This window comes from Pleurodeles waltl, chromosome 3_1 (assembly GCF_031143425.1).
Source record: "Pleurodeles waltl isolate 20211129_DDA chromosome 3_1, aPleWal1.hap1.20221129, whole genome shotgun sequence".
Classification (NCBI taxonomy): Eukaryota; Metazoa; Chordata; class Amphibia; order Caudata; family Salamandridae; genus Pleurodeles; species Pleurodeles waltl.
The window spans coordinates 188973529-189000021 of record NC_090440.1 but is presented as its reverse complement, the minus strand read 5'-3'; the positions used below and the strand labels follow the sequence as shown (position 1 = coordinate 189000021).

At 43.9% G+C, this 26493-nt stretch overlaps 1 protein-coding gene across 3 annotated transcripts in view; it reads right to left on the bottom strand.

Annotated features, from left to right (window-relative positions):
- Positions 1-618: 618 nt before the first annotated feature.
- Positions 619-26493, bottom strand: part of PPCDC (phosphopantothenoylcysteine decarboxylase) — a 356777-nt gene continuing 330902 nt past the window's right edge. For all 3 annotated transcript variants that reach the window (XM_069222153.1, XM_069222152.1, XM_069222154.1), the window contains 2 exons: positions 15479-15647; positions 619-1300 (listed from right to left, as the gene is read on the bottom strand). In XM_069222153.1, coding sequence (XP_069078254.1) covers positions 1086-1300; positions 15479-15647 — 384 coding nt within the window. In that variant the 3' untranslated portion in view covers positions 619-1085. The remainder of the gene's footprint in view (positions 1301-15478; positions 15648-26493) is intronic.

The window sequence follows — 26493 nt, the reverse complement described above, 5'->3', positions numbered from 1 at the left end:
TTACTAATTTTTTAGGACTCCCACTTTGATGACGGGGATTTTTCAAGCATGTGAATTTATGAAAGATCCAATACTGGATAAATAAAAATATCTTCTGTCAGAAAACGGCAAAACGTATTCTCAATCCTTAAGGATGTTGAGTAAAGGCAGTTTAAAGAAAGTTAGGAAAGATTTAAAAAATAAAAAAAAACAGAACAGTTTGCTCTGAGTGCTCCAGGGTCCTGTTACTTGGAGCCAAAAAATAAAACTGCAGCACCTGTCACAGAGAGCATGACGGTATACTGGAGAGCTGGGAGCCCTTAAAGCTGCAGAGTCGGTTTTCCAGTAGTAGATATGCTGAGTGCCATATTCTGTACAGAAGATTGTGGTGTGTTCAAAGTGGGAATTATGGAAGTTAAAGAAAGAAGAAGTCAAAAGGTGAGATCATGACTACAGCACGCATCACTTCCTCTCAGTCGCCGGCCTGCCATCATGCGAAGTGGACTGCAGACCAGAAACTATGTTGAGTTTATCTTAACTTTACTACTTCTCTAAACCCTCCCCAAATAAGCCATCTCTTGTTATTTCACAATTTGTGAAAGTTAGCCGATGCCAGACTGTAATACCAATAGTCAGGTGTTATAGTAAATACAAAAATAAAGAGTTTTTATTGCATGAACTCTGCTGTACAGTTTTACACGAATTTTCGAAACAAACGGCTTTGACGATTTCTTAACATAAAAAGATAATTCGGACGGTTTTCAGGAACATATAATATTAAGAGTGTGGAAGAGGTTGAACGGAGGAATAAAAGAGTGACTCTCTAGAAGCCAGTAACTTGGATATTCTTCATTCCTAAAACAAAATCTCCTTTCAACATTCAGTGCTCCTGACTGCTAATAAACTTACACAACAGAGCACAAAATCTAAACCAAAAAACCCCCAACAAATTGGCAAAACTCTCTCATCACGCAATGTGGTGACAAGGCATGACAGCCCTCTTCTGACTGGAAGCGTGAGGATGTACGGCACAAAAATACTGCTTTTTAACAAACACTTCACATTCTGAAGTGATGACATCTCTGTCACTTGCACGCCAGCGCCAATCAAGGAGTATCCTGCTTAGTGTCAGAAGGTGTTGGATCAGATTCTGGAGGGTCACGATAAGTAGGCAACACCATGAATGGGCTTTTCACCTGCTGTTTGGCTGGTAAACTATCCGTCCAGTTCACCACAGTCAACTCGGCACTTGTTTCTTTTTCAGAGACTAGCACTTTCACCTTCTCCAGAATAGTCGCCACCTCAGCCATGGCGCCGCGGCCTGTGGGAAGAAGAGACACATGCAGCATATGTGATTAACTCACTGTTAACTCTACAATAAATAATCTTCACTCCCTTCCCATGCTAATCTTCCCTATGTCATCCGTTTGGGTCTTGCCAAGAGACAGCTTTTGCTCTCTTTTATTGTGAAACCTATTGTGTAGAATATCAATAGTTAAAGTCAGACAGCCCGTTACTTATCATTGCTTGGCTTTCTTGGCAATCACATTTGCTTACTTCTTATTCACAGGCGTTCCTTCCTCTTATTGTCTTTGTCCCTCCCATGGAGTGTAACTTCTTTACCATTCTTTTGATTGGATGGTGGTCCTGCCATAGTTTATATAAAAAAAGTACTACTCCCCAACACACATTCTCAGTGTAGTTGCCCTCATACCCCTAATCCATTAGATGCTTGTTTTCTACTCCTGCCTGCTAGGAAGCACCAATTCTGTTCCATTAAAATTGTATACAATGCTTACTATTTTTTATAATTCACAATTATTATTGAACGCATACAAATATCACGTTTAGCAGGACGGTTTTTTATATACTTGTGTGGCCATGCTTGCTGCAAAACCAACAAAAGAAAACATGACGATACTGGATACACTTAGGTTGTATTGTTATTTCAATTCTGTGAATAGCACAACAGGTGTAAGTCATCTTTTACAAGTCCATTTGTTCAAGAGACACTTAAAGAGCTCCGTTACCCGCATGCCAAAAATAAATACTAAGGAAGCATGTAGAGTTGCTCTCACGTTTGACTTTATCTGCTCCCAACACATTTCTTCTGTTCTGTGCGGTAGTGTTATAGACTCTGCTTTCAAAAGCTTCGCAAACAGAAGCTGGATGGACATTCTTGCCCCGTCTGGAACTGTTAAACTGGATTCCACTTTCCTAAACAGTCATCGAAATATGGGCACACAGGCATGGCTAAGTGCTCCAGATGTCACGTTAGCACTGACAAACATTCGGTGAAAACTCTTTGAGTTGATCCTGAACATTATTACTGAGACTTCATAATGCTTAGCACCTAGACATAATTTCGGTGCTTCTGATACTCGGCCATGTGAAAATATTAATCTTTCATGCTAATAGTCCCCGCCTTGTCACCTCCTTACATTAGTGGACTGAAATCCTGCAGCAACCTCATTGAATTTTGTTGTGTGAAAACAGCTGCTCAGCAGCTGGAAATGCAGATTGGAATCTAGTGTCAAACGGTATCCTGGCAGCATTTCTACAAGTGGTTGATGCAGTGACTATGAGTAAATTGATGGTAAACGTGATGCAAGAATGCACCTAGAGTGCTACAACATTGAATACTTCTGGATCGGTGCAGATGGCAGTGCTTCAGCATTGAGCAGCTCTCGACGGCAAATATGTTGGAGCAGAGGCCTCCGGCAACTGGGATGGATCTCGCCTGCTGAGTAGTGTAAGCTGAGTGATCCCTGAAGGGTTAGTCAGCCTTTTCCTCTCTTTTGACTATAGGCCACCCAGTCTGATGCCATCTCCGTCTTTGAAGATTTTTTTATACATTTTCTTGCAAAACTAGCATTCCTTCCTTGAATGGGAAGACAGTAAGCGCACCACACATACCTTGTGTGGAACTGTGGTAGCCTTTTCCTTCAACAGATGAGAACTTCACAAATAAGGAAGATATTCTGACAGGAAACCCCCTTTGAAAAAGGCAACATTTCTTTACTCGGCTGGCTAGATGGCAAAGATTTGGAGTAAAGGCAAAAATAATGAATTCTGAGAGTAATTCTCCAGAAACAAATCAGTTGAAAACACTCCGTGTGTTACAGGATCCCCACTCACACAAACTGGAAACAAATAATAGACTCAGTGAGACAGCTGCCAGTATAAAGCATTAGGGGTAGCAGTAGCTCCATGAGGGTTAAAGGAATAGGATGTTCTCTTAATTATTATAATGTAAGTCTATGGGCCATATGTACGAACACATTTTCCCATAGACACAGAATGGATAAAACCCCTTGCTACATCTGGCCCCATAAGTCTACACTGTCTTTTTATTAGAATGCTCCAAAAGTCCCTCAACACAGCAAGGGCTTATTCTAAAGTTTCTATCAATGAAGACCCTACAATGAAGAAACGTATGTGCCTCATGTCCCTCTGTAGTGGGGGTTTGGAATCTCTAGGAGACTCTGCTTCACCCTATGCCACTGTAAATAATAAAATCTGGAATAAGAAGCTGTAACAGAAATGGGGTACATATCTTGCAGACTACAATGGTAAACCCATCACACAATTAGGAATCACATACTCAGATTTAAACTTCAAAGGAGTTACTTGGGGCTAATTGCATGTAGCAAAGAGTAGCCAATCAGTACTTGTCTGCAAAGAGAAGTTACACCTTCATATAATCTTAGATCCTAAAAGTAAGGGCCAGGTGTTGGTAGTGGGTGAGAAAGACGGAAATGGAGGGAAATGCTTAAGAAATATCATGGTGTTTTCAACGGTGTAATAGGGAAATGAAATAACCCAGATAAGGCTGAGGGGTAATGGGACATCTAAGGTACATAAAGGCAGGAGGTATCCCAAATCTAAATCATCAATGGAGTGGAGCAAGAGGTATACAATTTAAATTCCCAAGAAATAACAGAACCGAGATAATCTGCTGAACGTTTGGCTCCATTAGTGTTCACCTGAAGGACGACTGGCAAGGGCCAACTCTTTGCTAACATTCGCAATTTACGACATAATCAGCAGGTGTCCACCTCCCAACATCTGTGAAAAGTTTTTATTGCTCAGAGGCTCAGGATGACTTAGTAAACTAAACCTTTCTGCAGTCTACCACCAGTTAGACTGATAGTATGCGTTTGCAAGCTTTATCATACAATATGGGTGTTTTCAGTTCAAAAGCATACCCTTTGTGTTGGTGTCAGCTCCTTCCAGTGGTTAATGCAGGCACCATAAAGGTGTTAAAGGGGTATTGTACTTTCAGGCTGATATCCTGGTAATGAAATTTTTTAGAGAAAAGTATAACTCTTGCGTTTATGAATTACAAATTTGCCATGGCAAGCATGACATCACTTGTGCACCAGAATTGTTAAGATGAAACGTAACTAAAATAGAAATGTATGCAAGTAATCCAAGAATCTCCAGCACAACCGAGCAAAGAAGACCTAAGAACATTTTTAGGTTTAGGAGAATCTTATTGCAGGGACAGTAGGAATTCTGCAGACAAGACTTATCCACTGCAATTCTTAATTAAAAACATATCAATATTCTTTGATCAAAGGAGTGTGAGCGGACTAACGATCCACTTTGTTTGGCAACCTCCCTTACATAGAATTCATCCTCAGACAGAATGTGTAATCAAAACTAATGCCAGTAATAATGGGCCTAGGTGCCAGATTGTCTTAGAAACAGATGGCCAATGAACAAGATGTTCTATGTTCAAGGAAAGGAGAGTTTAGCCTACGTATAACCACCAAAGGCAATTTGTCTAGGGGGACAGAGTTTTTAGTTCTGCACTGACCACATGCCAGTACTTACATTGTAAACTGCTTATGACTTAAGGCCTCTCTAAGACTTATCAGACATCAAAGAGACTCCAGGATTATGCATATGGTTTGAAATATATGCTGGTGAAAACAATGTATAGTGGTTTATTTTTTTGTCTTGGATTTCACTGCCAGAGGATGATTGCATCTGCTGAAGATGATTGGAAAAACTACATGTTTGTACTGGTAGAGTATAATTTTGCTTTAACCAATGAAGAGTGGTGTGGCAGTTACTCATAGGATAATATACTGTCTGCTCTAGGTACATTTGTGTCCGAAGGATGTAGGATGAAAAACATCTTGAAGGAGAAAGTGGGACCATTTTGGGGGTTGATGAATGAGATAATAGACGTTTGGATGTACCTACTTTGAGATATACCTGGTAAGAAGCTGTAAGAATATTCCTCCTGCTAGTCTCAGATTGCATATATTATTATAGCATGAAAGAAGGAAGTGTTGGAAATAACTGCTTCAAGTTTCGAAGGAAGGAAATTGAGTGTATTGTCCATACACGTGTTACACTATAATACTGTTCCATCTTATTTGTACATATTCTTATTCTACCTTAGATTTTAATGGAATCTCCAATGCATTCCATCATAGTGAGATTGGAAAGGAGTTCCAAGGGAGTCAATTGGCACTGCACTTTCCAGGTGTATGGATCACTGGCTTTTGCACAATAGACTTCTCACAATACGTCTTATGTGTGTGGATCACTAAAGATCAATTATCTGCAAGGGATGTAGTCCTATTTTCTCATGATGTATTCTAGATTACATTTCCAACTATCAGTGGATTCTGAATGCCGTGAGTAAAGTGGTCCAGCTGCCTGTTTAGCTGATTCAAATGTTGGTTCTGTTCTTACTTCCCTTATTCCTGGAGTCCTGACTTTACATTTTTACACACACCAACAACACAAGTATTCCTTTCAGTGATTGGAGACATAGCGTATGCACGCAAGGAAATTAAAGAGTATTTCAGGAACTACATAGATTAACTGTGAACCATTTTGCTACATGAATTGAGTCTGGAAAGGCAAAGGAATTATAGGCAGGTACTGAAGAGTGAAAATGGGTCACAAGAGAGTTATAAATATACTGATAATTTAGCAGATGTGTATTGAAATTTTGCATCAAAAGAGTTTACAGGTGGCAAATTAATTAAGTTATTCTGCAAGAATTAAGGCAAACAACAGTGTGCTGATTAGTACGTTTCATTGGGAAAGAAGTTGCCAATTATTGTAATTTTGGAGCACTACATGGAAGATTTAATACAAGATCAGTTTATAGCATCCTACAACAATGCCAATATAGAAAAGAATTAGTCGGTGAAAGGTAATTCTTCCCTTAAAGGCACCATTATTACTACTGTCTGGAAAGCAAAATTGTTGGGATATGTGTTTGAGTAGTTAAGTGACCGAAGAAGACATAGAAAGAGCACTGAGAAAATAAATATTTGAAAAAACGAAAAATAAGCAATTAGAAAGGAAAGCAGAGTAGTATATTTCTGGTCTCAAACCTTAAGTGTCTTAACCTGGGAACATTTGCAGTAAATGCAGCTGGTGAGAACATTTACCAACAAGGAGTGAAGTGGAGGCCAAAAAGGATTCATAAAGTACAGTGAAAAGTTGGGAAATGAAATAACCCTACCAAACGTTAATCCGGAAGACTATATCAGAGGATCTCAGGACATGTCAGGATATCACAACCTGCAATTAGTTTTGAAGACTAGGGTATCCACTGGATGGGATAGCTAGAAAAATGTATGCATCAAGTAAGATCATAATGGCAAGGAGCCAGTTTTATGACGATTGATAAAGTGTACATAATAAAAGGTCACTTGAACACCTCTGTGCATCATATCAAGTTAAAAGAGGATGCACAACAAAAATTTCACAAGAAGTGCACAATTTCTACATGATTCCATAAAGAAACTTTGGATGTGAGAAAAAGCTGATGCACGCAGGAGTAAATGAAACACTAAGGTGGTCTTTATGAACACAGCGGAAACAACCGCCGTGTTCATGCTGGCAGTCAAAACACTGACGCCAGCGACCCCTGAACCCCGCCGGACAGATTATGAACATTTCTGAGAGCCGGCGGGCGGAAACAAAAAGGCTCGGCCGGGACATTGATGGCGGCTCCACATGGAGCCGCTGTCAATGCCTCTGTGCAGCAGGAGCAGTTGCACCCCTCGCTCAGATCACTGCCTGAAAATCAGGCAGAGACCTGCGCGACGGGGCTCTGCACTGGGGCTTCCTGCACTGCCCATGCAATGTGCATGGGCAGTGCAGGGGCCCCCAGGAGTGCCCCGGGGCACCCCCTCCGCCTGCCATTTCCTGGCAGGATACCCCACCAGGCAAAGGCTGGCAGGAAATGAAACATTATCTGCAGGGTAGCGCAGCCACCCTGGCGGATGGTATTTCATACCGCCGCCAGGCTGCCTGACGGCGGGAGCCTGGCGGGGGGGTGACAGCTGCCGCTGGCAGCCGCCACCATGTGCATTATATGGCGGTTCAGCCCGCCATGCTGGCTGGCGGCTTCAGCCGCCACTGACGTCATGGCGGGCCGAACCGCCATGATCATAATGAGGGCCTAAGAGTTTCAGCTTGGATGGTCCCTTTGTAATGCCACAGGTACAGGTACAGTACAGGTAAAGTCAGAGTCTGCACTGACTTGTAGTCAAATGTCCTCGTCAAAAAGTACCCGTTCCTAAATTAAGGAACTGGTAGCCTCAGTTAAATGACGCTATGTTTACTACCAATGACTATCAACATTTTGCATAGTAGTTCCAGGCTTTTAACAGTGCTTATTACTTTGTGTATTTTTTCAATATAAAATAATGAATTCAATTTATCATCAGCAGCACAAGTATTTTAAATCTGATGGTGTTACTGAATGTTGCAAAATGCTATAAACTGATGGACGATGGGAGACCATAAGAAATTATGATTTGCAACATCATCTGTTAAAAAATTGAATCTGGAGATAAGAAAAGATGACTACCCCAAAAAAAGTTGGTATAATTAACTAGAAATGTGCCAATTACAAAATAAAGGAAAAGTTAAGTTAACTTTTGGTGGTAGCCGAGTTGTCTTTAAAGAATGTGGCCAACTTTACAGGGAAATCATCTAATGAGGAAGACAAAGAAAAAATGACCTTGTTATTGGATTAGGAATTGAAGAACTGCAAATTAGTGGCAGTTCTCCTGTTCCACCAAACCCACATGTTTGAGTCACAACGATCATATGGGAATTTGTAAAGCAAAGAGACGGGCACAGGAATCATTGTGTGGGAGCGCCTATCAAGTTTGAAGATTTTGTCTCAATAATTATTTTATTATTTGTTTTCACTTCTCATTAGGTAAGGGGTGTGTATTTAGTATCTAGATATTACACTTTGCTGTAGATCACTGGATTTTCTGATCATGCCAAGGTGTCCTATCAGGCTAAATAAGTCAAAGCACGTACTATGTGAAGTATGTTATTTGAAAAGATTTCAGAACTGGTAGTTCCCTCTAACATTGAGGGAATCTTTGCTCATGAACTGTACTGTGAAGCGAGCAAGCCTTTAGTACTATAATTTGCACTGTTCCAGTGTTGTGTATATGGATGTGGTATGTAGTGTGAAGGTGTGACCTTTCTCTGCAAAGTGTGCGGTTTATATAGGCGTTCCTTGGCGAGTAGACGAATGCTTGATGTGACAGTGTTCTGCTGAGTAGGAGACATGACCAGGAGTTAGGCTCGGCTAACAATAACAGTAGGTCCAGGGTCAGGGTTTTTATTCACTAGATCTGTTTGTGTTCCGGTACTTAGTTAACAAAGAACCATCACATGTACCAGAGCAGATACTGGGGTATGAGGAGGTGAGGCTTCAAAGCTAAGCATGCTAACTGCAAAATGAGCAGATAAAGGCAAACTCCCTTGCTTTTAACTAAGCAGTTCTTTCTGCATACATGGATATCTAATGTCTTAGATTTCATGGAGTGCAGGCTCGTCTGTCCTACTTTTTGTTGTAAAGACTGCAGGTCACACTTATGCACCTTCATACAGGGCTCCTTCCGAATCTCTTTTAAAGGGCAGAGCAAAGATGTAACAGCAGGGTATGAAAAAGGAGGGATGGGCATAACTCAGTGAACAAGCAAAACAGCATGACTCTAAGAAAGCGCAGATTTCCATTCCAGGCTTCACAAATCTGTTTTGCTACAGAACTAAAGCGCTTATATATTTTCCGATTACAGCTGAAATCATAATTGACTTAGAGTGAGACTGATTTGACTAAGACTGAGAGACCATGAGTCGATCACAAACCATTTTTGACTAGCGAAATTTCATGTGCTTTAGGATAAATTAAGGGAGTGTTTGTGCAACTTTTTACCACTGTATAACCAAAGCAGGATTATGGAGATGGTAATGTATGATGAGAAGGTTTGGGCATATTTGTTGTTTGGACTTTTGTTTTGAAGGTCATGTGGTTTTCATGTTGTTTTTCTGCTACTGTGTGCTTGTGATGTTCTATTGTACTATGGTTGTTGTACTGCATTTTGTTGTGCCTTTTTAAGTATGTTATACTGATTTAGTGTGTCTTATTTATTGTATCGTACGTTGTTTACTTTAGATATGTCAGGAAATGCTGCCACACCTCCAGCAAAATGTAGTACATGCTTTTGAAGTTCCCCTGACAACTAAGGTGGTAAAACAGCACCTCTCTAGGTCTTCCACTATTTAGGAAACCAGTCAGCCCAAACCCGTGGCAGATACTGTGCCTTCAAGTAGTTCACTGTTGTTATTAATGGGGACTCTAGTTAGCAGTGGTTTGGCCCCTGTCCAAGTAAGGACCCTCACTCTAGTCAGGTTAAGGGAGCCACACAGCTAAAATAACCTCTGCTCACCCCCTTCATAGCGCTCGCACAAACACACACACACACAGTAAAAACACCACAAAATTACTCCAGATCAGTTAGAAAGATAGCCAATATTTATCTGAGTAAAACAAGACCAAAACAACAAAAATCCAACATTTACAAGTAAAGATACAGCATTCTAAAGAATAAATTTAGCATAGTCCTTAAAAACACAATAGCTTCAACTGGGGCTATGACAGAGTCGTTCCCAACAGTCTCACACCCCTCACGCGGGAGTGCAGGATGGTCAGGGGGTCGCACGGAACCCAGGTACAGTGCCTTGGAAAACGATAAGGAAACAAAGACGTTGCATGGAGCACCTCTCTAGGTCTTCCACTATTTAGGAAACCAGTCAGCCCAAACCCGTGGCAGATACTGTGCCTTCAAGTAGTTCACTGTTGTTATTAATGGGGACTCTAGTTAGCAGTGGTTTGGCCCCTGTCCAAGTAAGGACCCTCACTCTAGTCAGGTTAAGGGAGCCACACAGCTAAAATAACCTCTGCTCACCCCCTTCATAGCGCTCGCACAAACACACACACACACAGTAAAAACACCACAAAATTACTCCAGATCAGTTAGAAAGATAGCCAATATTTATCTGAGTAAAACAAGACCAAAACAACAAAAATCCAACATTTACAAGTAAAGATACAGCATTCTAAAGAATAAATTTAGCATAGTCCTTAAAAACACAATAGCTTCAACTGGGGCTATGACAGAGTCGTTCCCAACAGTCTCACACCCCTCACGCGGGAGTGCAGGATGGTCAGGGGGTCGCACGGAACCCAGGTACAGTGCCTTGGAAAACGATAAGGAAACAAAGACGTTGCATGGAGTCAGGGAGGTGAGCCATTGCAGGAGCCGGTGAGGCGTTGGTTCCTTACTGCTAGGCAGGGGAGGTGAGGCGTCTGTTCATTCTGGTTGCAGGGGAGGTAATGCGGCATCTGTAGCGAGGCGCCGGTTCCTTACGACAAGGGGGGGTTGATGAATCCAGCAGGTCAGCATGCGAGGTGTTGAATTCAGATGTCATGATCACATCATAAAGCCATAGGTGCTGCTCAGAGTTAGAGCTGAGTGCCACAGACGTCGATGACACAGTGCTCTGGACTCACGTTATGGTGGGACTTCGGAGGTGCTGCGGGGATGTTGGGCCTGTGGCATCGGTCACTGCACTCAGCAGGGACCAATGTTCCAGTGCAGGCAGCAGCGCAGAAAGCAGTGCCGGACCAGAAGTCGCTCTGGAGTCGATGTGCTTGGTTTCTTCTTGCCTGCACCAGAACTCACTCCCAAGGGCCAAGGATTTGGATTTGGCACCACTTGGCAAGTCAGGACTCTCAGCAAGAGCGCCTAGGTGCTGGCAGATGAAGTCTTTGATGTCACTGAGACTTCTTAACAGGAGGCAAGCTCACTCCAAGCCCTTGGAGAACCTTTGGAAGCAGGATGTAGAAAGCAAAGTGCAGTCCTTTCACTCCCAGGACAGCAAGCAGCAGGCCAGCACAGCAAAGCAACAGGCAGAGTGGCAATCCCTCCTACAGCATCCAGCTTCTTCCTGGCAGACTGTCCTTAGTCCAGAAGGATTCTAACTATGTGGTGTCAGAGGTCCAGTACTTATACCCATTTCTGTCTTTGAAGTAGGCAAACCTAAACTTCTTTGTAGTGCATAGGACTCTTCCTTTCCCTACCCTGACCCCAGACACACACCAGGGGGTTAGAGACTGCTTTGTGTAAGGGCTGGCACAGCCCTATTCAGCTGCAAGTGTCAGCTCCTCCCCCCACTCTAACTCAGGAAGACCCATCAGCCTGGTGAAGGGCCAATAGGATATGCAGGGCACACCTCCGATCCCTTTCTAAGACTGTCTAGAGTGAATGCACAAATAACCCAAATTTTATCCTGACCCAGACGTGTATTCCACAGACAGAGAGAGCCACAGAATGGTTAAGCAAGAAAATGCCCACTTTCTAAAAGTGGCATTTTCAAACTTACAATTCAAAAAAGAACTTCACCAAAAGATGTATTGTTAAATTGAGAGTTCAGAGAACCCAAATTCCACATCTCTATCTGCTCCCAATGGGAAATTACACTTAAAAGATATTTCAAGGCAATCCTGATGTTACCCTATTGGAGAGATAGTCCTTGCACTAATGAAAAACAAATGTAGCCTTATTTCATTATTAGTACATCAAATATGCATCAAATATGCTAATCATGGAAAAAACAAACAACAATACATTTTAGGCAAAGAGCACATGCACTTTAGCAATGGTTAGCAGTGGTAACATGCCCAGAGTCCTAAGGCCAACAAAAACAGGTCAGAAAAAATAGGAGGAAAAAGGCAAAAGGTTTGGGGCTAACCCTGGAAAAAGGGCAAGGTCCATCAACTGTCTGTGAATGGGACAAGTCAAAATGGAAAAGAGATCCTGATTTACATTCTTAAGGTCTTCTAAGAAACAATTGCCTTGACCTTTACAGAATGTAATCATCAGTCACATTATATGCACAATATTATCCCTTGCTGGAAACTCCCTAGGAGTAGGGCGTTGCAGGTTTGTGAGTGTAACTTCTTATTACCAGCCCTGAGAATCCAGAATTTAGAAGCCCACTTTTTTGGTTCTACACCGTGCAATTCAGCCTCTAATTGGGTACCTCTTTCTCTCTCCTGTTTTTACAACACACATTAATGTTTTGTTCTTAATTCTGGGGGTACGAGGTTATAATGCGGGTGCAGACAGAAGCCACATCAGCTCAGTTTGGCTCAAGCGTTCACTTGCTTGCCCACCTAAATACGAAAAGTAAATTTAATTACTGTAAATTTCTGTAAGTCAGTCAGCACTGCTTCAGTCATTAATTCTCAGTGTGCACAGCAGATTTAGAGCCTCAATATAAGCATGACTAAACAGAAGCTTTTGTGTATAGGACTGGGGACCCGAGTGAGAAGGGCAACATGATATTTCAATTAATTGAGAGCAGGCAATGGCACTCAGTGACCACCTGTGGGTTAAGGCCTCAGGAGGGAGTTGGGTTCTAGGGGGTGGTGCGTTTATGGGGGCGCTTGCCCAAACAATGTGGAGCAAGCTAAGCAGAATCCACATGAGTTAATTAAGCATCCAGGTTGCAGGGACCATCCTCAGTGAGAGTGGCAGCTGGATGTGTTCACTATATAACATCATGGTGCGCCGTGATGGCCCCTGGGTGCTGTGAATGTCCTTATTGTGAGAGACTTTGGGTGCCTCATTTGCTACGCACTCAGTAAAGATCTCAGGGCATAGTCACAATCACGGTGCAATCATTGTTTACGGTATAATTCATGTTAAAAAGAGGAATTGGACAGCATTTTCAAGACTTTTCTAGAGCTTTATTTGCCCAGAAGGGATAGTGTTGGACATGGCCCTTTTTGCAGAGTCATCCGCAAACTTTTTGCGTCCTACCTCCTAGTTTTTCTGACCTGTTTTTTTGTTGGCTTTAGGACTCTGGGTACTTTACCACTGCAAATTAGTGCTAAAGTGCATATGATCTCTGCCTAAATTGGGTTGGTGATTGGTTTTCTCCATGATTGGCATATTTGATTTACCAGTAAGTCCCTAAAAGTGCACCAGAGGTGCCCAGGGCCTGTAGATCAAATGATACTAGTGGGTCTGCAGCAAAGATTGTGCCACCCACATCAGTAGCCCTGTAAACATGTCTCAGACCTGCCACTGCAGTGTCTGTGTGGGCGTTTTTTCAACTGCCTATTCGACCTGGCAAGTGTGCCCACTTGCGAGGCCCAAACCTTTCCTTTTACTACATGTAAGGCACCCCTAAGATAGGCCCAAGGTAGCCCCATGGACAGGGTGCAGTGTATTTAAAAGGTAGGACATGTACTAGTGTGTTTTACATGTCCTGAACTCACAATTTAAAAACACATAATTTGGTGAAGTTGGTTTTTAGATTTTGAGTTTGAAAATGCCACTTTTATAATGTGGGCTTTTTCTTGCATAACCATTCTGTGCCTCTGCCTGGCTGCTGAATACATGCCTGGGTCAGAGTGACAGTTGGGCTGTTTGTGATTTCACTCTAGAAAGTCACACAAAGGGAGCTGAGGTGTGTCCTGCATATCCGGATGGGTATTCCTGAGCTAGGGTGGTGGGAGGAGTTGACACAGGCACCTGAATAGGGCTGTGCCTGTCACCACACAAAGCAGTCTTCAACCCCCTAGAGTGTGTCTGGGGCCAGGACAGGGAGAGGCAGGGTCTTGTGCACTAAAAAGACTTTCCTTTGAAGTTTGCTTAATTCAAAGGCAGAAATGAGTCGAAGTATTGGACTGCTCACCCCACAACTTTACAACACTTCTGGACTGAGGGCATTTTGCCAGGAAGAAGAGCTGGATGTTGTAGGAGGAACTGCCACTCTGCCTGTTGCTTTGCTGTGCTGGCCTGCTGCTTGGTGCTTCTGTCCTGGAGGGAAAGGACTGGAATTTGCTTTCTACATCCTGCTTTCCAAGGTTCACCAAGGTCTTGAACTGAGTTTGCCTCCTGTTGTGAAGTCTCAGGGACATCAAAGACTTCATCTGCCAGTGCCTGGGCTCTTCTACTGAGAGTCCCGACCTTCTATGTGGTACCAAATCCAGTCCCTGGGCCCTTAGAAGTGGATGCTGGGGACGTGAGTGAAAATCCACGCACCAAGGCTGTTGCAGAAGAAAAATCTATGCAGCGTCTGCACCGCGGCGAACAATTTACACAGCTCCCATCTACGGCTGCAAAATCGACACACCACCTGCTTCAGCGCGGATCCATCGTTGCTGTGTCTAGATTTTCCATGCATCATCCTTGGGTGTCATTTTTCTTCATAGACGTTACTCCACAACCAGGAATTGACGCATCGCCAGTCCGGTGGGAAAAGAATCAGTGCATCGCCAGCCGTGAGGGAAAATAATCCACACATCGCCTACCTAGCATGAAAATAATTGGTGCATTGCTTGCTTTTCCGATGCATCATCCTCTTTGTGGCCTGCATCATCTTTGTTTTTGATGCATCCAAGGTACTGTGTGTTATAAGGATACAACCACTGATTTTCCAGGATTAGGACTCTTTAAAACCTGATATCTCCACTTGTGTAGGTTGGATTTTAGTCGTTCTGGTCTTATCTTACTCAGATAAATATTAGCTATTTTTTTAAACTGGTGTGTAGTATTTCTGTGGTGTTTTCATTGTGTTAGTGTGTGTGTTTGTGTGTGTGTGTGTGTGTGTGTGTGTACAAATACTTTACACATCGCCTCTGAGATAAGCTTGACTGCTTGTGCCAAGCTACCAAGGGGGTGAGCAGGGGTTATCTTAAGTGTGTGACTCCCTTACTCTGACTAAAGTGAGGGTCCCTACTTGGACAAGGTGTAAATTGACTTCCAACTAGAGACCCCATTTCTAACAGTTCATGATATTTGTCTTCATAGCTAAGTTTACCCGTCTTGAGGTGTGACTCTTAGTGCCACACTTTTGGCAATTGAATGTCTATCATACTCACACGGAAGTCATGGAAATGTCACACAGAAGCAGTCTGACAACTTGTCAGCTAAGCATTACGTTAACAATAAAACTTTAATGTAGTGTCATACTTTGGCGTAGTCAGTCCAATCTGCTAGCATGTGCTTATTAGAAATAAACACTAACATCACTTAATTCCAATGAGGCTGGAGGAGTCCCCTTTCAATTTTGATTTGATATTAAAAAAACATTAATCATACAGTAAGGGTGACATACAAGACAACGGAGCACTGACCTTCATCCCCGCACGCCAATTTCTTGATGATGCACGGAATCTCTGTGTAGCCGAAGCCCGTCAGCTGCTCCACCTGTTGGGCAGTGATTGGGTGTTCCCACATAGCGGTGTTCATGGCAGGACAGAAAAGCAGGGGCTTCTTCCGATCCCAGGCACGGACCACGCATGTCTGAGAAGGGAAGGAATAAGTCTTAGACCACCTGCACCGTTCTTACACAACTCTGGCTCCTACAGGGGAGCTGTTAACATACCAAGTAATGACACTGATTTGTGAGTAACTGAAAAATAAAAACCTGCAAATGGTCTTTTGACACCTGGTCGGCAACGGCTTGCCCATGATAATTTACATTATATTCACTGAAAAAATTAAGTTGTCAAGGTTTGGATCTTTCTTTGTTTCACATGCTTCAATTATTCCTTGCAATTAAGCTGGAAGCCCCACAGTGATAAAACAATAACTGTATAGTCAATTTTTCATAGAAACATTAAAAAAATTGGTCTTTAGTAACCCATTTACATCATTAGCTAGGACCTGATGTCCAGCCAATTTGTTGAGAGCATACTAAACTCCACGTACCTAGGATTTTCTACCACGCGTCAAGTGGAATATATATTCACTTTCAGAGCCCTGCTTAAAAGGCTTCTTATCCTAACTTCAGACCGATTTCTGACAATTTCCACTGGTTTCCAAAGAATCTTGGAAAGTCTCTCTTCAAACGGCTTCTGTTCCTCAAGTCTGGTTCAGTGGTCTCCAAATTTTCACTCAGTATAACAGAATCTAAGAAAAGATTTATTCAGGCTTTGAGCTGCCTTTGGCAAAAAAGAGATTGTTCAATGATGATCCTCATTTGGACTGTATTTACAGTGTCTATTGGAGTAAAAAAAAAAAATAAGAGTGCAAAATCTGTAGCACTTTTATTACAAATGCCACCAATGACTGAGAGGGGTGCCTTCTCGTATCTGCAGAATAAGTAAGTGACAGACAACTAGCATCATGGGAGTAGATTTCTCCAGAGTTAAGAAAATCCCCAAAAGCATCTGGAAAGAGGCAAGGACAGCAATGCCCGGCAAACAAATGTCCTTTACATCAGGAGGACCGCTTAAAAAGGCCACTACAAAAGATAACAGACAGAGAGAGGTGCTTTATGCTTCAAAGAGGAAACTGAAATTACCTTTGACAACACCGTCAACAACAGCCTCTGCTACTATCATCGGCATTGCTCTGTCGATGACTCAAACCAGTAGTTTCCAATCATCCATTCATGGTAAAGCGATTGTCAGCACCCGTGCCACAGACCACAGGACCAATGTCAACAACCTCAGCCATGTCTCTGCCTTCCATGAGGATCTTGATAACAATGACAACGTAAATAATGCTGCTCGTAACAACCTCTTCATCTGTACAGTCTAGTTTAAAGTCCAGCACTGGCCCTCCTACGCCTTTACAGCCTTGGATTTGTCTCCAAATATGAGCTCGTTGTCTGTCTCTTTGCAACAAAAGGGGAATCTCAGCTACTACCAGTCCAACTCTGAAAGAGTGGAAGACAGAAAGAGGACACTACAAAGTAATGTTATACATGAGAAGGTGTGCATACAGAGGTGAGAGGGGTTGCAAAACAAAGACATGCAGGAAGAAGAGAGGAAAATTAAAGGAGAAAACATTGAGAGGGTAAGACAGTTGAGAGTTGAAGGTAGACAATGAAAGAGGTGTGATAAAAGAAGCAGGATAGTGCGAGACAACTCAGAGTGAATGAAGGAGACAGAAGAGAGGGACAGACCAATGTTAAAGAGACAGACTTGAAGAGACAATTGAGAGAGTTTGGGAGGATAGACAGGTGGAAAATAGATCACAGACTGATGAGAGAGAGGTGGAAACATTTTAGAGAGAGGCAACAAAGAGGCAGACTGGTAAGAGGCGGCTGAAAGAGAGAGAGAGACAAAGAGGGACAGAAAAGTGAGAGACATTGGGTAGGAAGAGAAGTAGACAGGTTATAAAGAGACAGCTGAGAAAGGGAAGTGGGAAGTAAGGACAGATGAAAGGAGCTGTAGAAAGAGGTCAGAGTTAAAAAGAAAGAGATAGGTGAGAAATGTAACTGAGTAACCAAAGGAGCAATGTCAGAGATGATACAGAGATTGACAGGTAGGAAACAGATGGCTATTGGTGGAGACAGGTAAAAAAATGGATAGGTGCGAGAGGGAGATGGGGAAACAGAGTCAAATGATATAGAAAAGGGAGTGTAGTCAGACAACAACATGGAGAAAAGGTCGCAGTAAAGAGGAAGAGATGGGCCGGGGAGACTGGTGATATGAGAAATGATGCAAGAGAGAGGACAACGACAGAACAGGACAAGAGAGATGTGAAGCAATATAAAAATACACAATATATAAATTTGGCAAGGAAGAGAGAGATTGAAATTACAGAAGGAGAGAGTTAAAAGAGAGAGACAGGGTTAAGGGAAACCATAATTTTCTCTAGCAAATAAATATGGCACAATATGATGGTTATACGGCACTGTAGCCTGATGATGGGCAGTACAGCAATAATGATGAATGCCAGAGCAGTCAATAGATGTGCTTTTTTATAAAAAAAATTACAAAAAACTGCACTTATTTCATGGCTGTGAACTTGGGTGAAATCACTTCCTAGGATAACTTCAGGACAAAGATCAAATGATTTCCCTTCCTGTGATGTCACTGGGGTCAAAAGTCATGTGATGTCACTTCCGCTACCCCAGGCATTTTGTTGAATTCATGTCCATGGTGAAAGAGTCAATTTGTCTAAACAATGACTCTGCTAACAGTTAACGCAAACCAAGTCTACTACAAGTTACATCATATCTATGTTTCACAGTCTAACAGTGGATCTGTAAAAATGTAGTACGAGTTGACGTATTTTCATCATGCTGGTTCATACCGGTTATGTCTTAGATTAAATGGAAAGTTCCCCACTGTAGGTTAAAAATCAATGGTTAGCCCCATATAAACCTCATGAAGTGACAAATTAAAAGGCCTTTGCACCAGGTTATCACTTGAGGTCTTGCCAGACTGCTGCACTCTTATGCAGATAGTTGAGACAGAGAGCACTAGACCAGCTCTAGCAGGAGCAGTAGTTAAGGGCAAGTTGCTGTACAAACAATCAGTCCACAGACAATCATCACTATCATGGGAAAGATGCCATATGGTGTGATGAAACTGTCTTCTGGGTTACTTGCAAAACAAATCAATTGGAAGCAGTTTAACCTTACACAACACCTGAAAACAAACATAGAATACTGACTATGTATATTCCCCTTGGAATGGTACTACCTGAAGAAGAAAGCAGACCCTGGGGAAGCATATTTGCATGCATAAACACTAATAGGAATGGCACACCTTCACTAGCAATTCTCCCAGAAGTACTGAAACAAGTACAAAATGAGCGTGTGGTTGCACTGCCTCTGAATTTAGGCATGAAAGTAATTAGACATTTTTCTACAGTTTCCTTCATCATCCTAAGCAACATTAAGGATGAAGAGTCAACTCTGGCTATATATGGAAGATGCTTCCAGTACTTCCTGTTCATGATAGTGAACAGGAAGTACTGAGGACAATATCTGAAGTTTATACCTCTGGAGGCCATAATACTTTAGATAGTAAACGGACAGAGAGGTTGTCAGACAGACCACAGCAGAAGAATTTAGCAAGCGGAAAGGTGAATCAGGATGAGAGACTGATATCAGTGTAAAACTTAATTTAAAAAGAAGAAAGTGGCAGGACTTACTAAGAAACATCCCATGCCATTTATGGAAACTTCTGCGGAAAGGGCTTTAGGTGAGAGCGGTTTTGGACAGTGCAGCTGACGTACAGGTAGATCAGAATATCGAGGAGTTTCTGGTGATGAGTGCAACTGATAATTTCATACAAATTGAGCCCCCAGAAAAACCATTTAAATCCTTCAGGTTGGGTTAATAATTTAGATATGTAAATTGAAGGGGATATGCTCCACATAATAAAATAAAAAGTTATTTACCTTCAGTGACGCTCTTTCCTGGTTGAAACTCTATGTAGCTGCACATTCATCACCTTTTGGCTATTCCACAGGCCTCAGACTGGATCAGGAAACTTTTCAGCAGTACTTCTGTGCACCTGTAAGTTGTGCTGCATAGCACTGCACCGACTCTGACCTGCTCCGGAAATGGCATTAGGAGTCTATATGGGCGTCACTCCTGCACGCTGCTTTCAAGGCTATTCATGCCCCTAGACACAGAGCCCCAAAAGCGAACTGTCATACCAGTGTGTAGATTCTTAGACTTGGGATCTTAATGGATATAGTCCAATCACGGAACAGGGAGGATGGAAGGATCAGTGAGGAATCTGTGGTTACAAAGAGTCTCATTCAGAAAGAGCATTACCAGATGAAAGTAGCTTGGTGTTCTGATAGTGACGTCTAGCCATAGGTTCCTCACCATTTGAACAGATACCGAACCAGTAGCTAATTGAAAGTGCCCTATGAATGGACTCAGATTAAAAAGCCCTGTAGAGCCAAATAGGCAAAATGCAGTTATCAGCGGACCTGATTGTCAAGACAGTAAAGCTTCATGATGTATGGAGGGATGCCCATGCAGACACCTGACAAATGTCTAAGGCGGGGACTCCAAGTGCTAAGGCAGTGGTAGCAGCTTTGATCCTGGTAGAATGAGCATGTTGTCCTTCCAGAGACTGTGTTTTAGCCACTGCATAGCAGATCTTAATGCAGAGCATGATCCAGTAGGAAATGGTTCTCTTATGCAGAGCCTTGCCTTTCTTTGTTCAAGGGAACCCCACAAAGAGTTGGTGGTCTTACTTAGGATCTATGTAGAAGCTCAGCGCTCTTTTGTGGTCCAAACAATTAAGCCTCTCCTCCTCCTTAGAGGAATGAGGAGGAGCATACAACAGTGGCAGGGGTATAGTTTGACCTATGTAGAACAGCATCACAACTTTCGGCATAAAGGATGTCAGAGTCCGCAGAAGTAGTTTGTTTGGGAAAATGGTGGTGCACGGAGGAGGGCTGACATAGAGAGCCGGAAGTTCACTCATGCAGCACTAATATTATGGTGATGAGGCAATTTAGAAAGGTGAGGACCAAATTAAGGTGCCCACTGTGGCATGATGCAGAAAGAGGGAGGCAACACATGTACCCCTTTCAAACATCTCATAATAACAGGAAACTTGAACAAAAAGAGCTGTTCCAGAAACCATAGAAAATCCAAAAGAGCTGAAAGACACCTTTTAACTGTGCTCGGGGCTAGGATTTGGAGGGCTAAGGACAAAACAAACAAAGCATCAGATAACTTGGCCTCAAAAGGTCAATCTGTGGAGAACCATACCAAGCCAACAAATCTGTCCCAATGAGAGGTGTATATAGTTTTAGTCGAGGGATGTTTGGCTGCCAAGCTCACATTAACCATCTCTGGAGGAAGGTGAAAGATGTTCATCTGTCACCGCTCAATCTCCATGCAAGAAGGTGGAGATTGCAAAGGCCTAGGTGCAAAAATGTGCCCTGCTTCTGTGACAGCAGATACTCTTGGGGCAGCTTGATTGGAGGACAGATGCTCCACTCGTTGTGCCCAATCCTAAGCTACCAGGAGTACAAGGGCCCAGTCAGTCATGATCTTCTTGAGAACTTATGGCACAAGTGGTATCAGTGGAAAGGAATACAGGAGTCCTGAATCTGAACCCTAGACAGAAAACATCTCCTATCCAGAGACACATTGGAATCTCCAACACACAGAGATGCTGACATTGAATGCTTTCAGCAGTGGCAAACAGTTTGAGCCAAGGTTCTCCCCATTCGCAGAAGAGACCTTGCGCCACCTCCATGTAAAACAGCTGTTCATCATCTGCTAGGAGTTGACAACTCACCTTGGCCGCCCTGGCATTCAATACTCCCACCAGGTGGATCATCACCAAGAAAATTCCTTGGTGGCCCAAGGCCTCCTGGCACATGGTACGTGACCCTACCCACCCTGTTCTTGCAGTACCTCATGCTGGTGGTGTTGTCTTTGAGCACCTGCATGAGGCTCCTTTTGACAGATTGAAGGAAGGTTGTCAACGCCAAGCAGAAGACCCTCCAGAAGGTTAAGTGGAGCCAGGACTCTGCTGGAGACCAAAGGCCTCTTATCTCCGCCTCTCCCAGATGGACAACCCAACCTAGAAGTGATGCATCGGTCACCACTGTCAGCTATGGGTGGGGAAGGGATAGATGGTCTATGGCTGACCCAATTATGATTTCTACAGTCTCCTCTGACATCTAAATACAGTCGGAGAGGTCTCCTTGAAGTTGGACCCTCTAACTCTTCAGATCCCACTGCAGATAGGACATATGCCATGTGGTGTGATTGACCCGCAGGATGCAGGAGGCCATCTGTCCCAGCAACCTCAGAGTGAACGTAACTAAAATCCAGGACCGAGGCTGAAAGATTGGGATCATAGATTTAATATACTGAATTCTCTTTCCCAGGGCAAAGGCATGACACTGAACGGTGCCCAAAATGGCTCAGATGAAAGGGAGAATCTGAGATGGAGTCAGGTGTGACTATGGCACATTGATAGTGAACCCCAAAGATGACAGAAGGTTTGCCATGGTATAGAGGTGGCTGATGACAGTTTGGGGCGAGCCTGCCTTTAACAGCCAGTCATCGAAGTAAGGGACGACTTGTACACCTGAACGTCGAAGCTGTGTTGCCACCAACGCCATGAATTTCATGAACACTAAGAGAGCACTGGCGGGACTAAAAGGGAGCACAGTAAACTGAAAATGCTCCTAATCTCACAATAAACCATAGGAAACGCTTGTGGGCTGCCAGGATGAGTATATGGAAATAGGCGCCCTGCAGGTCCAAAGCTACCATCTAGTCTTCTGGGTCTAGGGCATACAAGACTTGGGCCAAGGTGAGCATTTCAAATTTTTCCTTCCAGAGGAAGGCATTTAGGGGGTGTAGGTCTAAAATAGGTCGGAGGCCTCTGTCCTTTTTGAGGTGGAAGTAGCGGATGTGGTAACCATCCTACTTTACGCACAAGTACCCTCTCAATAGCCCCTTTGGCTAAAAGGGCTTACACTTCCTGACACAAAATGGAAAGATGGTCCTTCACCAGTCCTTTGGGAGATGGTGGACAATGAAGAGGTGCAGAAAGGAAGGGGAGGCCATAGCAGTTCCATACAATGTGCAGGGCCCACTTGTTTGATGTTATGGCAGGTAAAAATCAGAAGAGGGAGGGAAGTGGGAAACATAGGCTTCACCCTCCTCCTAAACACTGTCACAATCAAGAGAGAGTCAACCTCAAGTCATCTAGGGTGGGCCCACTGGATATTGGGGAAAGATCTTTTTCTTAAAGGAACTCTCACTCACTGCATGTTAGCTAGTACGAACTAGATAGTCTCTGAGGCTTGGCGGATGAATTTCTTATCTGGCTGAGCCACCAAAAACCAGTACCTAAATTTACCCACTCCACCTTCCCTAAGAGCATTGTTTCCTAGACCTCAATATCTTTGTAGATCAGGGAGGACTGTGGACCACTACACACTTTAAGCTCACGTCCCAAAACAACCTACTGCATTTTGATAGTTTCCACCCATGCTCTTTACGGGAGAAGCTCCAGTACAGCCAGTTCCTTAGATTGAGACAGAAATGTAGTAACATCACTGATTATAAATCACAGACAAAGGCTCTATCTCTGAAACTGAGACACAGGCACTACCAACAGACCATTATTGCTAAAGCTACCACAAGGGTCCGCAACAACCACAGGGACGCCTTTTTAGAACCACCTGTCAGGAACAAGGAAGACCCACGCCAGATCTGTGTAACCACCTACGACATAGCAACTGATGCAGTTAGAAAAATTATCAACAAGCACTGGGGTGTACTAAGTGCAGTGCATTGAAGTTTGAAAAAAACACTTTAAAAAAAAGAGGACCAAGCCTCAGAGACTATCTAGTTCACACATGCCCTAAGACACAGCCACAAGTCTGTCATGGTAGACCTGTATGTTTGGTGTACTTTAGTGTTTTTGTGCACTTATAACATTTTATCATTTTTTTACATTTCAGGCATTTTAAGTTTTTAAGCATTTCATTTACCTTTCAGACTCTTTGTTAACACCAGTTTTTCCATTTTCAGTCAATGCCTCTAGCACCATGTAACATTATAGCAGGCCTGCACGGAAACCAGGAAGTGGATCTATCCCTGGTGGCTATCTTGTTTAGCGCACAGTATACTATTTCGACCAACTCTCTCCAGGAAGGCCATTTGGACCGGTCAAGGAGTGCAAGGGTGTATTTAATCCCTGCTCAGTCCTGCAATCAGTAATATGCAGGCTTTAGAGGAGGTGAATAGGTCTTGGGCTGAGTGGGGACCCATGATGATGTAAGTACATTGCCATTTATCCGAGGCAGAGCTGGTGTAGTACTGGCAATACCAACTACGGCAAACTATTTCTCCCTACAAGGTGTGACTATTGGGCACACTTCCCTTCAGAGATCCCTAATGGCCACATGGGGTCCACTAAATAAGTAGGCCTTTAATTTAACTATCCATAAGGGTGTATATCTGTAGTGTGCTGTGAACCTCTCACTTATTGCTTGTGTTTGCAGTGTTTTCACTTTGCTTGTATTGGCATAGAAGAAACTGACAGGCACCAGCTTCTGTTTTAATGTTATGGCCTCACGGTACACTCAGTACTTTCTGTTTTTGCTGCTTACACACCTTGTATTGTAACAGAACCATGTATTGGACTATGCTCATGGTCCCCTGCTGTGACTAAGTGTGTTTCTTATCCTCAGGTGGACTCACTTCTAAGAAAGGTTGTTACAATAGTGTACAATGTGCGTGCAGTATGGTATGAATGATTAAATACATAGCCAGTCACCCTTTCCCAAACGGGTATAAGTAGGGACAGACTGATCCTGACGTGAGCCACTGGATTAATTTACGTGACAGAAACTAGCTGATCACATTTAGGGATCAAGGAGTGATAGTAAGCACCTTTCCCCAACCTTGCCAGAAGGACCTGTGAATAAATACCAATTTGGGCACCAACTAGGCACTTTTAAAGATTAGCTCATATAGATCCCATATCCTTTTTCCTTAAAAAAGTGCTCCCTTGTAAGGAACCACGATGCAGCATGCCCCAACCCTCACAGGGATGGGAAGAACTTGATGATGAAGCATGTCACTGGATAACATTCACTGAGAGTTCCTTTAAGAAAAAGGTCTTTCCCTTATTTCCAGTGTACCCACCCTAGCTGACTCGAAGTTGACTCTCTCTTGATTGTGATTTTATGGCAGGCAAACCTGGAAAGACATGTTTCAGTTTCAGAGAGTAATGGGACACAGAGGGCCTACAGGGCTCAGCCATGGGGTTTGAGGACTTTTACTCCTGAAGCCCACAAGTCTGACCTAGTATGGATCCTGAGCAACTGGGCCAAGAACCCATTCAGCACCAAACTGTCAGTGGCAGATGTGAACAAGCAGATGAAGTATGTGGATACAGATTAGTGTACACAATGAAAAGTGTGTGCAGCAGTACTAATAAATCAGTTGTCCTGTCAAATACTTATCTTCATAACAAAAGTGTCTTGGCGCTGCAAGGCTCTTAGCATCAAGTCCAATGGGGTCCACTAGGCCTGTACTCAGTCTTACCCTCTTCAACAGAGAGGAAGAGTGCTGAATCTGTAAGGGTGCTCCATCTACGAGCACTCTCATAGCTCTGGTCCTGCTCAATGAGTCGGCTGCACTTGGAAGGCGCAGCAGCACCTGGCATGCGCAGGCTCTTCTCTGAGGCTACACAGTCAGCACCATCAGCGATTAGAAGTGTTTCAGCGCTCCTTCTTCAAGGAAAGATTTCCTGTTTTGTAAAAGGGGGATTCCAATGCTTTTGATCTGGATTCCAGTGATGAGACAATACGTCCACAGCGTCCTCACTCGGTCCACGGTGTCAGGTCAGTTGCAGTCCTCCTTGCTCCTCATCACCCACGGGTCACCATGGTTCCAAGATCTCAGGCTCCAGCCCGATCTGCAAGGCACAGTTGTTTCCAGCAGTCCTTCCTGGCATATGTAGTTGCCACACTATTGCCACCTAAGGAGCCAGCATTACTGCATGGCAGTGTGCACCATGGCAGCCCTCTTGGGTGAGACCTATGTCACTTTCTCCTCACAGCACTATCACTTAAACCATTGTGATGCGAGTGGGAGGCTGAGAGGCAAACGGCAAGCACTGGTTCCTTTGTGTCCCGTGGGAATGCAGGAGAGCTGTGACACGAGTACGGTCCGTGTGGCTCAACCCGCTGTCTCTATCACGCCACTGAGGTCTCTGGCACCCAGACCGCCAGACTGCCTCGGATCGCCCTGGACTCTTGGGTGTGCCCTCCAGTGGTCGGAGGGCTGGGCGGTGCGGGGGTCCCAGTCCTTGGGGCCCCAGTCCTTGGGTCTGGCTGAGGAGGCCAAAGGCCCTGCCACTGAAGTTCAGCCTTAACAGCCCAAAGACTTCTGATCCATCCCACCCCATACCGCCTGCCCCCAGCGCCGCAAAGTACCAATGGAAGTGGGCGGCAGGGTGGAGGGGGCGACTCTGGGCCCCAGAAATCTCCAGAACGCGGCCTCCCGCAGCCCCCTGCAGCTCCTGCAACTCCTGCAATGTCTGCCCCAGCTCCAACCTTGCGTAGCCCAACCTGGCCAGGTCCTGGACCACGCCTGCCGGGCCACGTGCAGCAGCCCTGGACTGCACCAGCAGTGCACCCAAAGAGCGTGGAAGTGCGCCCAGAGGTGCGTAAAAGTGCTCAGTGTCCGGCAACAGTGAGCAGCGGAGCAGGAGCTCGGCCTGGACAGGCGAGCCCACTGACGGTCCACATACCAAGCCACAAACCTCAATCCACCACCGCAGCTCAACCCAACTCAACATCACCGGGAACAGAAGGCTGTGAGAGGCGGCCCGGCAAAACCCCTGAGAGCCTTAGTAACGGAATCACTACTCCTGCTTTTCGGCGCCACAGGCTACCA